At 47.6% G+C, this 17,813-nt stretch overlaps 1 protein-coding gene across 1 annotated transcript; it reads right to left on the minus strand.

The window, feature by feature from the left end:
• Positions 1 to 10,109: 10,109 nt before the first annotated feature.
• On the minus strand, positions 10,110 to 13,920 carry CST5 (cystatin D). Its single transcript, XM_054468233.1, has 3 exons — positions 13,618 to 13,920; positions 11,674 to 11,787; positions 10,110 to 10,446 (listed from the first exon to the last, which is right to left on the minus strand). Exons 1-3 carry the CDS (start codon positions 13,846 to 13,848, stop codon positions 10,363 to 10,365), a joined length of 429 nt encoding a protein of 142 aa, XP_054324208.1. The 5' UTR covers positions 13,849 to 13,920; the 3' UTR covers positions 10,110 to 10,362.
• Between the last annotated feature and the right edge of the window lie 3,893 nt (positions 13,921 to 17,813).

Consider the following 17,813-nt stretch of genomic DNA (forward strand, 5'->3'; position numbering starts at 1 on the left):
TTTATTCTTCCTTCCCCACAACTCAGAGTCTTTTGCATTTTGCTTTCCTGTCTTTTAAAGACATCTTTATGTGTATGTATAAAATATTTTATATATTATGTATTAACATACATAATATATAATTCTATATTATATATATTATACATAAATATGACCCAGCTTCTTCTAATTTCACATCTGTATTTCCAGCTCTTTGAGAAGCTTAAGTCAACTTCAAAACCTCTACAAATGAACTCACTAGCTCATGTGCTAAGCTCACCAGCAGCCAGGCACTCAGGATGGAAGCTCTGTCATGTAGTTCTCACACTCAGTTGGCAAATTCAGATTCCAAAAGTCTCTAGTGGCTCTCAGACCCCATGCCCTTTCCCAGCCACTGTGCTCAATACTCCTGTGTCTCCACAGTTCCCACCTCTCTGTCCTGACACACCCTGAGTCTTGGTTCCCTTTAAGACTGTTGGTTTCAATTTTTTATAATCAGAAAAGGTATAACAAATGCTCTTGCATTCACACAAAAATCAATGGGGTTAGTGTATGCTTCAGTTTATAACAAACATTTCTAAAGTGATTGTACCATCTTACATTCCTGCCAAAGTACAATAGTTCCACTTGCTCCACAGCCTTGCCTTTGAGGCTGTCAGTTATTTTTTTCCCCGTTATATCCAGAAATAACCATTGTTAACATTTTCTAATCTCTCTCTCTCTCTCTTTATATATCAGGATACTGCCACATAGATTATCCCTTATCTTTTTTTCTATCTAATATAGTATAATGTTCTTCTATGTCAAGAGATACAGATGTGTTGGCCAACATCTCCTCAACGTTCCCCCTGCTCCATCCCCTGGTCATCACCATTCTACTCGTGGCTTCTATAAGTTTGGCATTTTAGATCCCACATATAAATGAGATGATGTAATGTTTGTCTTTCTCTGTCTGGCTTAACATAATGTCCTCCAGGTTCATCTATGTTGTCACAATTGACAGAATAACACATGACCTTCTCTGTTGCATCTCCCCCAGTGCTCTGAGTGCTGTCTCTCGCACACCCCTTTCAATATTTTGCTCTCTGCTTAAAAGAGCCCTTTCTGCTATAGGGCAACCACCCTCAATCTCACTAGCATGGCTCAAAGGCCCTGCTGGGCACAAGGCACTGCCCCCTCCAGCCTGCACTTCCCACACTGAGACCCTCCACAAGGGAATCCTGCAGACCCCTGACAGACTGTGCCCTCCCAGCCTCCTTTCTAGCCCTCATTCTGAAATGCTTGCTTTGAGCATCTTCCTCATTCTCAGTCCTAGTCCACAGTCTCAGCACAGGTGCCCTCACTCACAGGAAGCCCCCCTCCCTCGGCTAGGGGGGCTCCATCCTCCTAGGCTGGGGAGGGCTCTTACTTGGTGGTGCCTGGCATGACAGCTGCCCATCCCTGGGGTTGTTGCTCTCTGCAGCCTCCCCAGCACCCAGCACCATGTGAGCACCCAGCACGTGGTGCTTCTCAAAATAGGCTATGAACTGACGGCCACAACAGGGAATAAGCAACAGATTTGTGTACAGTGTTTATTTTGCATCATCATCACATTCTTTTAATTCTATGATGTATTTTAATATAAGGCATCATGAGTAATTTGCTAAATATTTTTAATTATTTCAGTTTATTTTTCCACAGGACTTTTAGTATCTTCAAAATTATTGTCACGTATTTTGAATGGAACACAATTAACTATAGATTCATTTGAAAAAAATTACCATCTTCACCTTATTTGTTCTTCCCATACAAAAAACAAGCTCTAGTCATATTTTATCTCTCTTCTCAGTAAATTTTTCTTATTTTTCACTAAGAACTTGCTCATATCTTTAAAAATATTTTATTATGATAAAAATACAGATAACATGAAAATTGTCACTTTCGCTGTATTTAAGTATAGAGTTTTGTGTCATTAAGTACACCACATTGGTGTGCAAACACCCTCATTTTTCAATGAAAGAATTTTTTATCCTCTGGGACGAAACTTTGTACCCGTTAAACATCAACTACCCATTTCCCCTATCCCTTAAGCCTTCGTTACCACCATTCTATTCTAAGTCTCTATGAATGTGGTCACTGTAAGTAGTTCATATAAGTTGGATTACATGGTATTTGTCCTTTTCGTGTCTGATTTATGTTACTTTGCATTATTTCCTCAAGGTTCTTTCATATCGTGGCATGTGTCATAATTTGTTTTTAAGATGGAAGAATATTTCCTTGTATGGGTATATAATAGTTTCTTTATCCATTAATCTATCAATGGATATCTGAGTTGCTTCTACCTTTTGGCTGTAGCGAATAACATTGTTATGAATATTATGAGCAGTATTTTGCAAAGTACTGTGATACCTTACCTTGTTTTAATATGAATAGACTCTCCCTTAGCTGAGAAAGACGGATGGACTCCATTTGGCTCCTTCATTTGCAAGACGTCAAGGGCTCCTTACCCACCCCCTTCCTCAAGGACTTCCCAGCACATCAAAGAGTGCAATTAACTGATAAGGTACTGTGGCAAGCTATGTCCGCAGTTCCCAGGAATTCACCCAGGTGATAGTACCCTAAGCCCCCACGTTTGTGTCGTGTAGATAGCACCCAAAAGCCCCCACATCTATCACCTTGTGATGAATTTAAAGCCCCTGCACCTGGAACTGTTTGTTTTCCAGTAACCATTTGTCTTTTTAACTTTTTTGCCTGTTTTACTTCTGTAAGATTGCTACAGCTAGGCTCCCCCTCCCCTCTCTAAACCAAAGTATAAAAGAAAATCTAGCCCCTTTTTCGGGGCCGAGAAAATTTTGAGTGCTAGCCGTCTCTCGGTCGCCGGCTAATAAAGGACTCTTGAATTAGTCTCAAAGTGTGGCATTTCTCTATAACTCGCTTGGTTACAACAGTACCTTTCTCTTTAAAAATATTTCTGTCCATTTTCTTGCCTCTACAGGTGAGATTTTGTTCTTCACACATTCCAATTAGTTTTTGCTAGCTTCTAGGAAAACTATCGATGCTTGAATTTTTGCCAGGGGTTCAGCCATGTTGCCAAATACCCATACTGATTTTCATAACATTTAACTTGATTCTTCTGAGCTTTCTAGACACATGAAGAAATCTTCTACAAATAAGAATAATCTTGTCTTTTCATTTCCCATACTTTTAGCTAACTCAGTAATACACCTCTTTGCATTTGCAGGAGGTAATGTCTTATGTGTCTTTTTATTCCCAGGACTCAGCATCACACAAGGCACCTAAAAGTTGGTTAAGAGGCACTTGCTGAGTAACAATTTGTGCTTCACGTGGGGGCATGTGAAATGCTGTCAGGTGTCACCCATCTTACCCCCTTTGCTGTATGCATATCTTACTAACCAATGATTACATAACATAATGCAGGGCTCGGTGTCACTTTTCAAATATACTCTTTCATTTATTTCTTAAATTACCTCGTGCAGTAACGGTAATAATTCTTCCCATTGTACAGATAAATTAACTGAGTCTCCTAGAGATTACATCCCCCAGTCTCTCAGTGGGGCTCCCCCTACAGTTTCCCCTTTAATGGTGAGACTTCATTCTCTCAGCTGCTGGGAGTGTGCCCACTGATGGCTCACAGCTGAGTCCCTCTGTGGGCATTGATCTGAGTCAAGGGAAGCTGCTTTGTCCAAATTCATGCCCTTCCTGGAATTTCCTATTTCAAATAAATGACTTCTATGGGGACACAAAGGCCTGACTTTTTTGCCCCAATATGCTACCAGTCTGAGGCTATCCCCACTGCAGAGCTCTCCATGGGCCTGGCTGTGACCTCTGCTGAGCTGCACCCCAATCTGACTTCTCCCTCTGCCCTGCCCCATGCCCCTGCCTTCCCAGCACATGCCCCAGTGAGCCTCTTGCCTGTGAATCTCCATCTGAGTCTATTTCCAGGAACCCTAACCAAGAGATGGTGGAGTCAGAACCCATACCACAAACATCCTGCCTTTTAAACTACCGTGGGTGTTCGGTCTGTGAAAGTTTGGAACATTTTTGTTTAGGAGATTGGATATCTCCCTTCAACAGATGACCCAAATGTTCTCACACCCATGAGACCCGCTGAAGAAAACCAATGCTTCATCTGTAAAGTTACTTGTTCCCAAAAATCTCTTAGTCGGCTGTTTTTTTTTTTTTTTTGGGGGGGGGGTGTCTTTATCCCTAGTGAAATGCAAACCAAAGTGTCCATCTGTATTGGACTTGGTGAAATATTTTCACATATAATTTTCTTTGATCCACCTGATGAGGAAGGTTGGGCAGGTACCAGAAACCCCTTATACTCGTAAGTAAATAAGTAGGAGGTAGGTTGAGGATAAGGTGTCAGGTCATGTAATTTTCAGCTTAATTATGTTCTTGTCACACAGTAAGCTTCATTTGCCACCCTGGCTCTGGGACTGATACTAAGTAATGTGTCAGCTCCATTGCTCCTAGGAGAGTCCTGGCCGCAGGTAGCAGGAGTCCTGAGAAACACTGGCTGCCTCTCCCATGATGACACTGGTTATTTACCAAAGGCCGTGGGTGGTGTTCACAGAGTTGGTGCAGCATCGTCAGCAGGGGCCCAGGTGGTTTCCTTCCATCTTCTCCAACATTCCTTGGGCTTTTGTTCTTGGGTACATGGCTCATGAGTGAAAGGTGGACACCATAGCTCTAGACATCCTGTCTCACACTACAGCCTGAAAGGTGAGGAGTAGGAAGGAGCAGGAGGTGGTCACAGGGCATTAGAAGAGGGTTGGGGGTTGGCGGAGACAGAGACAGAGAGAGAGAGAGAGAGAGAGAACTCCCCTAAGGGGGCCTTTCTCTGTTTATCCAGCAGATACTCTCTTAGTGGTAACCTGGCCGAGTGCTTGTCAGTTGTTGGCTGGACCTGAGCTCTATTTCCCCGGAGGTGAGGAAGGCTTGAAAGTCCATTGCCTGATACTTTCAGTCTTTGCACTCAGGAGCAGGCAAGAGGAAGGGAATTGACAATGGCTGTTCAGGTTTCCAGAACAAAGTCCCTTAATATGAGAGTTCATTGAGAGCTTGTAGAAACTCCACTCTACTCTGAAGTTTATGAATGTGTTTATGCAGAACTATGCACACACACACACACCATTTCTACAATTTTCATCAGATTCCTAATGAGATAACTGACTGCACACCATTTCAATGTGTAAGTATGGGTGCTGAGATGTGAATGGAATGTTCTGAGCTTGTACTGAAATAAATGCAGACCAACCTCTCAAAACTTGGATGTTTCTTATTTTCAACATAACTGAGCAGCAGACTGTCTCCTCCTTACATTCAGTGGAAGTAGAATACAGGAGAATGAAATAGATCAAGCACTCTAAAGCCAAGCTGGAGTCCGCCTGCTAATTGCAATCATCGTGTCCACAGGAATGATGAGCTCTTTGCTAGTAAACGCTCCTTAGGGAATGTGAGCGAAGATACCTTCTTTTCCCCAGGAGCTCACAGTGCAGCTGAGAGAGGAGCTATCCAGAAATACTCAGTGTCATGAAAAACATGGAAAAATGTATTGAATTCTAAATGACTGTTGCAACTCAGGGGGCAGGGGAAACCCCTGATGCTGAATATCAACTCCTGATTCACTCATAATTAATGTGCTATTAAGCATATGCAGGCATATCAACCACACCAATAGACATTCAGCCATAACATTTGTTAGTTTTTAAAATGCAAACATAGGGAGGGTACAATGAAAAATAACCCATATCATCACCCAAACACCCATGGATGACATTTAAAATAATTAGAATAATTAGAACAACGTGCACATTGTAATAACATTTAAATGAAACAGAAAAATGCAAAATTCTTCTTTCTTTTTCTTCTCTCTTCTCATCCTCTCTCCCTTTCTCTCTCTCTCTTTCCCTCAGATGTGTTTCTGTGTATACATATGTGTATATGTCTGTGTACATGTCTATATACACACATACACACGTGTTTAATTTTGTTTTTGGAAAGAGCTTTGTATTAACATACCATATAGATCTTGTTTTCTATAAAATAATATATTCAAAGTGTATTAAAATTTTTTTTCATTTTAACACATATATTGCTATCTAATTCTTCTTAACGATGGTTTCATCATGTGATGCATAATTTATTTATTCCCTCTCCAGTCATGTAATCATTTTGATCATGCTGAAGTTTGTGCTATTACCAGGATGCTGCCTTCCTATCCACAGGTTTCACTGAGTGCTGGTGACACAATGGATGATGTGAATTCCTAACAGGGATTGCTGTAGGGGGTGGGCATATGACCCAGCCCTAGCCAATGAGACTGCAGGGGTGGTGAGCTAGGGAGTGCATAGGAGGAGCCTCCTCACATTCAGGAAGGAGGTGGGGAACAGAGGCTCTTCCCAGGGCTCTTTCTGCCTCTGGATGTTGGTGTTGATGACGTGATGTCTGGAGCTGTTGCAACCACCTTGTTACCAGCTCAAGGCTGAAGCTTCAAGAACAGAAAGATAAGGCTGAGAGAATCCCAAGGAAGGAGAGCTATATGCTGGGAGTTCTGTTCCTGAAGCCTGCCTCACCCAGGGGCTTCTTATCATGAGGGTAGAGCATTCCCTTTGCATTCAAGACATTTTTAATTAGGGACTTAGTTTACATGTGGCTGAAAGCTTCTCAGCAGGTCCCAAGGCCTCTGCAGTTTCTTCTGCATGTTTTCTCCTTCCCTCACCTCTTCTTCAAGTCTCCTTCTACTTTTGTGGCTGGTAGATTTGTCTCCTCCCTCACATCCTCCTTTGCCCAAGCACTATGCAAGAATACTGGAGTCTGCTCATGTGTGTGTGAGTGACACAGACAGGAGGGGCGGGCCTGACGTCCCTCCCCGATTATTCTGTTGACTCTCCCAGCTGCAGGCAACACAGATGTAAAACTGTGACCAACAGGTGAGACGACTTGAAGAGATACTTTTTCCAGGACAAACTCCTGCACATTCAATGAGCTAATCAATATAGCACATCATGATACATTTGCACAATTTTGAAGCTGACTACACAACAGTGACATTTTAAAAATGCTGTGTTAGTTAGCATTGTTAATACAAAGAGTCTTTAAGATCATCAATCTTATGTCTAGAAAATTTAGAAAGCACTAAAATCTTAGAGTTCACATATGAAAGGAAACTGCAAGAGGCTTTTCCAAATTTGACAACAATCAAGAAAGGTTGCACGATATTACCAATATGAGTTTTGAAGCAGAAAAAGGATGTTATGTACCATTAAGTTCACAGATCATCAAACCGTTAGTGGAAAGACTGGTTTATCTTTCTGCTATATTTATAAAAGTTCTGGTACAAATTCAATGTCTTATGATGAGGCAAATAGTGATTCATTAGCTGAATATGGAAACATAGGCAGAAAATATTACAGAGTTGTGTCAACTAGTTAATTAAACAAAAACATTATATAAGACAGTAAAGATCATGTGGATTAAGGAAGGGCAAATCTGCCCTTTCATCTGCAGGGTGGATGGATGGACTGATGGGGTCAAAGCCAGTGGCATCATGAACAGGAAACAATGTTTCTCTCAAGCTGCAGCTTTGAAATGTCAAGCAGCCTCTTCCTTGGCTGACAACTGCTTTCTGACTCAATGGAAGACCTTGTTCTCTAGCGTCAGGGCTGCCAGAAACTTTGCTTATGAGTAAGAAGAACATCCCACTGCCTGGAGGATCTAGGTCCACCTTTACACAGAAGCACAGAGCTACAGAGAAGGGGTTTCTGGACGGAACGTTCCACATCTGCCTGAACCTTATGGGTTCTGAAGAGATAGGAGGAGCTGGGTACAATTTGCAGTCCAGACCTGACCCTGGTTCCTTTACACAGAAACCCGCCATGCTCTGAGTGCATCAATACACTTTCAAAATCCCTTCCTCCAATCCTGTGATAACCTTTTTTCCTTTGTTGAATCATCTGAGGATCCTTGTTGTGACTTTATTCCCTTATTGCAACAACACAATACTGAGTGTGTTGACTACAGTACTGATTTGGTAGCTGATTATTTTATGGATTTTGTGGGTGTCTGTTATTTTCTGGATTTTGTGGGTGTTTGCAGTATATCTCAGTATTTTAAAAAGTGAGTATTTTGCCGTAATTTATTTTCTTTTCCCAAATAAACATTAACTTTCGTGCTTTCTTTTGTATTGCCAATATTGCTCTATTTTTCATACATAAAGCCCCCATATTGTATGAGCCTCAGGCCCTGCAGCACCTGGTCTGCCTGTGATCATGCACAGCGTCCACCTGCCCAAGGAAAAACTGCTGTCTTGTGCTTCCCAGGCCTCCGATGCACTCACCCCTCCTTTCAGAGTGATTTCTCTATGCTGAGTGAGGGGTTTCCAACCTCTGCAGTTTCCATCTTTTACCTCTGATCTGGTGCATGATTTTTTCTAAAGGAACTCTTAGAAGACACTTAACATGACCTGATCAGGAACCTTCTTTAGCCTCTTCCAAGGACACAGCTCAGTGCCCAGAAGATGGACCTGCTCACTCTCAGCTTCCCCACATCCTGCTCTGCTCCTAGGGAGCAGACACACAGGGAAAAGTAGGGGGAGTCCTGTGCAGAACCCCGACGTCACACCATCTTCCCCAACGAAGATAGAATTGTGTCAGAAAGGGACTGTTTTTCAAAAAATCAGCTGTTCATTGTATGCCTGGATGGTGGTCCCTTTGGTCAAAAAACCCTTCATCCACATGGAAAATTATGAGGACTTCCCTGCAAGGAAGACTTTGCACCCAACCACAACATCTGTGCACCTGCTGCTCTGCCCTCAGCCGCTCTCTCCCAGTAGAAGCCTGAATCACTAAGTGCACCCCCCACTGAGAGGATGAGGCTCAGATTTGACTCCCCCGCTCATGGCTGCCTGGGCACTGCTTCACTTCCCACGTCACAGACTCGGTTAAATTCTATGGGGGTGGAGAGGAAATGGAAGCAGATGCTGCTCACTCTCCCTGCCAGACCATTCTTCTCCTGGCTTCCTAGGTGCGGCACAGGGGGTGCTGGCCTCAGGGCTGTTTCAGCAGCTTCCTCTTTGTCATTTCCCCCTCAGTGTTCATGGCAGCCACCCTTGGTCAATGCAGCTCTGAGTGGGGAAGGCATTTCAGAGCCTTGGCCAGAGGCACCTGTCCTGAGGGCTGCACCCCCTTCTCTTTGAACTAAAATAGCAAAGAGAAGAACCGTATGGGCTTGGGGCCATGTGACTTAGGACTGTAGCCTCCTGCTTGAGGCACAAATATCTACTATTCGATGAATCATGCTGACACTAAGATTTTTTTTATTAATTGAAACATCATCCTTGGAAAAAAACAGTCCACTTCACGCCAGTCCCATTTGTGTTTTAACTTCTCTAACCCTAATATAAAGTTTGACATGAGGACTTTTTCAAACTTCAAGTCCAGAGAATGGGCCGGTGGGCGTGAACTGACAAAACCTCCCACCCTGGGGCACACCCTCCCAGGACGGATGACAGCAGGCGCTGCTTTCTCCATGTGATCTTGCCCATCTTTGGACTTGCTGGCATTTCTCCCAATCAGTTACACACACACACACACACACACTTTTGGACTTTGTTTCCATGTAAGGGCCTAAAGTCTCTTGTGGAAAGAAGCAGACATCGATCGCTATCTATTTAGTGTCTAGGGGATTTGATGAGAGCAGCTTAATCCTTGGAGTCTGCTCCACTCTGCAAGCACAGATGGAATCTACTGCCTGGCGAGCTCCACTGAGGCCTGGCCCCTGCCTGTGGACACAGCCAGCCCCCTCCTCCTGGTCTGACGAGGAGCTCAGACCAAACCAGCAGCCCAGCTTCTGGGGCCAGCAGCCTGGGCCCCCTCCTCTCCGTGACCCCCTCACCAGGGGCTGCTGTGGCTGAAGTCCTGGGTTTCCAGCCCTTGGCTGCTCTCTCCCTGCTCTGAGGCTCAGGTCTCCTATAGCAGCAGCTCCCCTGACGGCCTTGCTGTGGCCATGTCAGTTCGTAGATACGCCTCTGATCTTCACACCAGCAGAACAAGGAGGCTTCATAAAGGAACTGCAGAAACCCTGCCTGTGTGCACATCCCCAGACAGCCAAGAACTCAGAGGGAGGTGATGCTACTGTTTAATTGCAGGAGTTGGGAGAGTGTGCACTGCACACTGGGGCTGTGAGAAGCAAGAAGGAAGGAGCAAGGGCAGAGCCCCCTGCTGAGCAACAAAGGCCTCCTGCCGCCTTCTCTGTCTGTCTCCTGGTGCAGGCACATGAGGAGACCTCCCCTGGGGGGGGGGGGGGCACAAGTCCAGGGGTGGGAGCACTACAAGGGGTGGGAGTAGGAGGTGGTCAGTGTGACAGGCCTTGCACAGACCCCTAGACTTTCCGGCACTTGTAGTTCAGAATGGAAATTTTATCCTCCCAGGGAACTTCATTGATCTGGAAAGAGCAGAACTCTTCCTGTGAAAAGAAAGAGAGGGAGAAAATGCGTGTGGGTTACAGTTAAAGCCAAAGATGCCCAGGAATGGGACATCAGAATGGGGGTGAGAATGGATGGAGATGAGACACTGCCCCCTGACCCCGACCTACCCCTGCCGAGTTCCAGGGCACTGAGCCCAACTGGGCAATGACTGTTCCATTGCCCCTCCCAAGGCTCCAAGTCACCAGGTGACATTGGGCCGTCACCCCACCCTGCAGGATTCCTGTCCCAGCACAGCCCTATGAGAAGCAGCCTGTGCAAGGGAGCCTTAGGGGTGCAGGAGAGGGGAGGCGGCTCACTGCCCCCAGCTCCTTCCACCTCCAGCACCCAGGCCAGCACTAAGAGGGGCCAGAGGGAAGAACCCAGGGAACTGGGAATTGCAACTCAAAGTGCCCAAGGTGGTGAGGTGATGACAAGGAGAGTGTGACTCTGCCCTGACCAGAGACCTCAAAAGAAATCCTGGGTTCTTGGAGAGGCTGGTGTTGGGTGAGCTGGGGCAGGTCCAGGGCTTCTCAGCTAACAGGCATTTAATTCCCTCTAATCTGCTCAGAGTGGCTGTGGCTGCAGGCAGGTGACTGAGGCTGGAATTAGTCAGAGCCCCTTCTTTCTGACCAGAACCCAGCCCAGCAGCTGCTTCCTCCAGTCCAACAGGCAACACACCAAAGCAGGTAGAGTTGACCTCCCAGTAACCATTACCAAGCTAAAGTCTTCCCAGCAAAACAAATTCATCACCCCTATCCACAGCAGTCCACCTGCACACACATAGCCATCTATATTAACTCACACCAACCCTCACCCAAATGAATATATGCATGAACCCACATACTCCTTCACACATCCACACACATGCGCACACACACTCCTGTGCATCTTCCTCATGTATGCACACATATGCATCTTTCCACATGCACACCTACGTGTGTATACCATCCCACACATACATTCATGCATACACAAAACTCCATATGCACACACACATTCATTGACTTCACAAAACACATCTGCACATGTGTGCCAAACACACATGCATCTTCCCATGCACATGAATACAGCCTTGCATATGTGGCTCCACAAATATCTGCACACATGCACACATGCCCTCCAAAGCATGTGCAGGAGTACAGGTGCGCACACACACACGTACACACACACACATGCACATGCTGCTCTGCAGTACTTGATGCCCCTGACCCACATCAGGCACATACCTCTTTCAGTTCTGGCTGGTCATTGAAGGGACAGTTGTCCAAGTTGGGCTGGGACTTGGTGCATGTGGTTCGACCGAACTTCACATTGAAGTAGTAGTTCACCCCACCCACGATCTACATGCGTGGAAGAGCAGGAAGCAGGGACAGCATGCTGTCAGTTTCATGCACACACAGGCACTTCACTGTGACTGAGTCACTGGGCTTGCCTGGGGCTTCATGCTGCCCACACTGTCACCCAAAAAGCACACAAGCCATCTTCTCCTGCTGGCTGGCAGTGGTAGGGTGTCCCCGGCCTCCCTAGTAACTTGTTTTCTCTGGGTATCTCAAGCAAGCTGTCTCATGCAGCCCAGTAGGAGGAGAAGCAGGGGCGGGGCAGATGGAAGCCGGGGCCTAAAACCCCCTTCACTGGATTCAGGAACAGAAGGCACAGCTCTGGGGAGCCAGCCAGAGTGGGACAAAGAAACAGTCCTGGCACCAGGCTTGCAGGGCAGGGTCTAAGCACCAAGTGAATGCTCTTTCCCATAGCAAAGGATTAACTGAATTCTGCTATCTGTGCTCAGGGGGCAGGGACACTTCCTAGGTGACCCATCCTAGGAAGGCTGTCACCTGATGATGAAATTTCAGCTAACTTCCAGCTCCTGGCATTCAGTCCACAGAGCATCTCATTCCTGCCATTTAACCCAGAGGTATTTTTCCTCATTTCTCAGTAGGAGATGAGATGCTCACTTACATTGACGTTTTAGGCCAATAAACATTGCTTCCCGCATGCCTCCATTCCAGGTGTGATTTTCGAGGCAATATTTCTAAAGTGAGTCACGCACCTGCATGTTTTATAGTTGCAACTTCAGAAGAGAACCGAATGCTTTCCCTGCACAGTGCCACCCCCAGACATGACTTGTCAGAACTGTGGAGAAGCGTGGGATGAGGGACCCTGGGACCAGGGTGCTAGACCTTGCCCTGTGGAACCACACATAAGTCCTGTAGAACCACATGCAAGTCCTGTGATCCCTCCAGTGTCAGTCTGCTGCTCTGTAAAATAGGCTCCAGGGCCCAACGATCTACATCATTCTGTGCTTCACTCTGTTAGTGACACACTTGAGAAGGAGGTGCAGGCCAGCAGGGACCACAGCACCAGGGAGTGCCCCTCCTGTGCAGGGAGAGGGCTGCAGGAGGAGAAACAGGGCTGGTCTGGACTCCTCTGACTTTCCAAGAGGAGCTCTAAACGCAGGTGGACCATATAGCCCTGTGGTCGCTGTGTCACTGTTTGCTGCTCTGCCATGGGACGTAGGTCAAGCTGGGCTCGGTAGCCATGCTGAAGCTCCCTCCCTCTGGACCCAACCACCTCCTTCGCTCTGCTGGGTGATTGCTGTCCTCATTTTGCTGAGGTCTAACTCTGTGTCAGCTGGCAGAGGCAGGGTTAGGCGTGTTCTACCCCAGCAGGAACTCAGCTGTCCTGGGCTGTAGGGAGTGGTCAACCAGCCTGAGAGTGAAAGCCACTAGCCCTAACGGGCTGTGCCCAGGGGTGTGACTTGGGAGGGAAGCAGGGCTCTGCAGGACAAGGAGTCAGATTCCCGTGTGGCCCCCGTGGAGAGGACTCAGGGAGGAGGATGAACCTTGTGGCCTGGATCTCATCCTGAGCAGCATCAAGCCCACCCAGAGTCAGCACAGTCTCCATCCACACCTGCTGGACCCTGGGAAATGCCACGGTCATGGTACAGACACAGCGGCTGCTGCAGGTTAAAGGAGGCCGAGGGGACAGGACAGGGCTGAACTCATGCACTCACGGCCGGGGAGTGTCCTAGGGCATGAAGACCATCAGCAGACAGTCAGGGAAACCTGAATGAGTCTGCGGTTTAGATAATGTTGATTTGCTGGGAGTGCTCTGTGGAGTGAGGCAACAAACCCAGCTGGGACTCAGGACCCCAGGGTGGTGGTAGCACGCACCTGCTGGTAGGCAGCCATCACCTGCAGAGGGCGGCTGTAGTACTCATCCTTACTAATGTCCTTGTTGTACTCGCTGATGGTGAAGTCCAGGGCACGCTGCACACTCTTGTCATTGAGGTCTGCAGCATGGATGCCACCTGCCAAGGTCCTAGATTGGGCCGAGGCACTCCTGGCCACGGCCACCATCAAGGCAGTCAGCAGCAGCAGTGGGGTGTGCATGGGCCAGGTCATGTTCTACTGGGACACAGAGCAAGGAGCTGGATCTCCCAGAGAGCAAAGCAGCAGGAGGCTGAGGCAGGAAGCCCAGGCCAGAAGGCAGCTGTGCATTTATCCTACTTGGGTGTCCCCCAACCCCACCTGCTCCCTGGCCCCGCCCCTGGCTCCTCCTCCTCTTTCTACCCCTCCTCTTCTGTCTCTATCTCCCTTTCCACCCCCAACTACCTCCCTCCCTCCCTAAGTTCCCTTCGCTCCTCCCATGCCTCCTCCTCATCCTCCTCCCCACTCCTGTCCTGACTGCAACCTCCCCACAGCCCTGCCCCTCTTCCTCAGTGTTCTAAAGCTTGGCTCACTCTGGATTCCAGAGAGGTGACACTGCTCCCTGGGCTGTGAAACCTGGTGACCACCTATTTCCTCAGGAAAGGGAGAAATACAGGGCTTGGCCTCCTAAAGTCTTCAGATGTCAGGGGCGTCCAGGAGCACGTGGTCATGGTCTGGGAATTCCTGGAGCAGGGAGCTGTTTCAGAAGCTCTGGGATGACCTTGTCCATGCCCTGTTCTGGGGAACTTCTTTGCCAAACATAAAGTAATTAACCTTTGGGTAAAGTTCACTGGGTTCTCTTTTCATAACTCCTCATTATTCAATAAACAAACCTGTCACCAGCTTCCCCCTGCACCAAGCAGTCTGGGCAATGGAGCCATAGACATGACCTTGCAGAGCTGCCGTCCAACAGAGATGTGACAGAAACCCAGGAGCAATTTAAAACACATTTGAAAAAGTTAAAAGATACAGCTGAAAGTAATTTTGGTATTTCTACTTTACCGTAATATATCCAAAATACTTCAACACATCAGGACTATTCTTAAGGAGCTAGTTTACATTCTTTTGTGTGTATGTAATGTCTTCAAGTTCCCTGTGTATTTTTTACAGTTAGACCAAGTGTCACTTTGGACTAGCCCCATTTCAAGTGCCCTGTGACCACGAGTGGCTGCTGGTGGCTGCGGTACAGCATAGCCCAGCCATTAGGGTGTGTGGGAGGATGCAGAGTGGTGATCAACAGTTTAGATCAGAGAATTATAGTCGCTCAGTTAGAGAGAGATGGGTGCTACTGGACGCTGGTCAGGGAAGTCTCTATGAGACTGGAAAGGTTGAAAAGCCCCAGGCAGTGGGAAGGGCCAGTGCAAAGACCCTGAGGCAAGGCTGGGCATGCCTGCTCCAGGAAGAGGAAGCTCCTGGAGGGGGTGTGAGCAGGGAAGGGAACGACCTGGAGTCTCATGGTAACTGTGGGTGTGTCCAGGTGGAAGGCGCAGGGAGACCCCTGGCAGGCGGTGGGGATGTCAGGAGAAGGAGCAGCAGCCACAGGATGAATGTGGGAGCCCAAGAGCCTCTCTTGCCCCTCCCCTCTGGGAGAGGTGCTGCCAGCGCTGGTCCTCTGTGCACTGCTTGGAAAACTCATGTAATATTTTAAAAATTACTTTGAATGAGGTAGAATTTACATACAATAAAATGCCTAATTGTATGTGCCCAATCTGGGGGATTTCATAAATGCATACACTTGTGTTACCACTTTGTCCACACCTGTGATATCTGCCTCGCCCCAGATGGTTTCCTCCTGCCTCTGAAGCCCACCCTCATGCCCGCCCCACCCTGTCAGCCCACATCCAGCCCTGTAGACTCCTTTGTTGCCTGTCCTTGAGCTTCCCAGCAATGGAATCCTACAGAGAGAGCTCTGGTGTGTCTTCGTCCTTTGCTCAGCGTGGCTTCATTGCCAGGATTGCGAGTTCTCCTTCCCCACAGACTGAGAGGATGTGGTCAGTTGGGTGCCCTGTTGGCTGACAAAGCCCCCAGCTCAGGATGCTGCGGACCTGGGCTGGAATGTGACTTCAGGAGTGGGGAGGGTGGAAGGAGGCTCTGAACAGACAGCTGCTCCCTTCGTTCTCTCAACTCTACCCTCCATACCTGAAGGTGACCCTGTGGCAAATGCCCTTATGGCAAGGTGGCAGCGTGACCAGAAATGCCAGGAAACCCTAGGCCTTTGTAGGGCACCCAGAGGACTCTCCCGGGAGTGGTGGAGGTGATGGTCTGCCAGGATCAGCCCAGATCTGCTATAATTCTGTGGCTCCGCAATGGCTGGGGCTGCATCAGCAGGAACCCAACAGTGGGAACAATATTACTCATGGGTGCTCATGTTCAGTATGAGGACAGGGGACCTTTTTACCTAAGGCCCAGTGACCATTGCACCCTACTGTGAATCCAGCACCCCTAGAAAAGCCATGTACCCCAGCAGATACAGCAGGTGTCCCAGGGGTAGTGTTTACTGCTGAGTGAGGGAGGGAAGGTCTTCAAGCAGGGCTGCACATGATGCCTCCTAGTTAGACAGGAAATGGGGGGAGATTCCCAGAGAAGGGAAAGAGAGGGCAGCCCCTGGCCAGGTGCTTGTGAGCAGAATGTTCATTTCCCAAGTGTGGGAGTTGGGTGTCCTCTGTGGCTCCCACCTTCCCTGGCCGCTCGGGCTCAACTCTCAGGAGGATGTGTTGTGCAGAGGGTAAGCTGAAATACACATAAATGTCTCCTATCTTTTGTCATTAGGAAAGAGGTGCAGGTCATCCACATAATAGGCTTATGGTGGTGGGTGGAGTATGAGGTAGGAGCTGGAATGCTGGCCTATTTCCCTGTATGTGATGCCACCGCCGGTGGTCATCTTCTGTCAGGACACTGGAATGAGCTCTAGGGAGGGTCAACAGGCCTGATATAGTGACCACTCTAATCTTTGTAGTCAGACCCCGTGTAGGGCCCTCTCAGGAGCTACAGGAGATGCATCCAGTATGGGTGATGGTAAGTGGAAGGTTAGGGTAGATGGACAGCTGCTCCAGCTGCTGGATGACTTTGGGAAAATGTTTTGCCTTCTCTATGTGTCACGCATATGGAAAGGTGAGCCGCTTTGTAAATGGTGGTGTCTGGTGGTTCAAAACCAGCAAGATAAGTTTGATTCTGCAGTGACTTTTAAGTGTGGTTAAAATTTACAGTAGTCCAGTGTTATGGCGCACCTGTACAGCTACTCTTGAGGCTGACGCAGGAGGATCTCTTGAACTCAAGTGTTCCAGACCATACTGTGCAACACAGTGAGATCCCATCTCAAAAAAAAAAAAAAAATAGAAAGAAAAGAAAAGGTGGAGCCTTAGTTCCTATAGCTTACAGCTCCAAGGACAGGTTGGCAGAGACCCAGAGATAAACAATGGACTCAGGACCAAGCCTGGGGCCTCCAGCACCCTCGTAATCTGGAGGAGTCCAGGTCCCCAGGAGGGGGCATGTTTCCTTTCTACCAGTGGATGAAAGAGAAAGCCGTGCTCTCCCAGGTTGTGTGTGTAACTTGATCCCATGATTGAATTAGTAGAGTGAGAAATTAGGTGAGTGACAGAAATTCTCTATAATAAATGAGCAATAAAGGGAAACACTAAACAATATTATAATCAATAAATACCTAACGACATAAACATCACCTAAAGTGCAAGTGGTTAAATCAAGTTGGCCAAGAGTTGAGATTCTGCACATCAAGGTTTTGAGCAATTAACATTCAGTGTCTATGGTAGGAGCTGAGACTGAGCAGCCACAGGATTTGGTGGCTTCTTAAAGGGGGAGCCCAGAATTCTCCTTTATGGAGTGCTGGGAGTTCTCTGGGGTCAAGCTTGTCCCTTACACACACCCTTCCTCCTTCCCCCTCCCTGCTCCCAACTGTGGGGGACCTGAGATACTCCTGGACTATTGGCCACCGTTGATAAGCATCTGGGCTCTGATGGAGATGAGGCCACATTATTATGAACTCTGGTACTCGCTGTGAAGTATGCCCAAAGCCCCTGCAGGAAAAGGGAGTACAGAGCCCAGGATCTGAGGTCTGATAGTTTGGCACTTTATGGGGGGAAAGAGAATCCTTGGGAAGTTTCCCGCTCAGGGATCAATGTGTAAACAGCGCTTAGGATTTT

This window comes from Pongo pygmaeus, chromosome 21 (assembly GCF_028885625.2).
Source record: "Pongo pygmaeus isolate AG05252 chromosome 21, NHGRI_mPonPyg2-v2.0_pri, whole genome shotgun sequence".
In the NCBI taxonomy this organism is placed as follows: domain Eukaryota; kingdom Metazoa; phylum Chordata; class Mammalia; order Primates; family Hominidae; genus Pongo; species Pongo pygmaeus.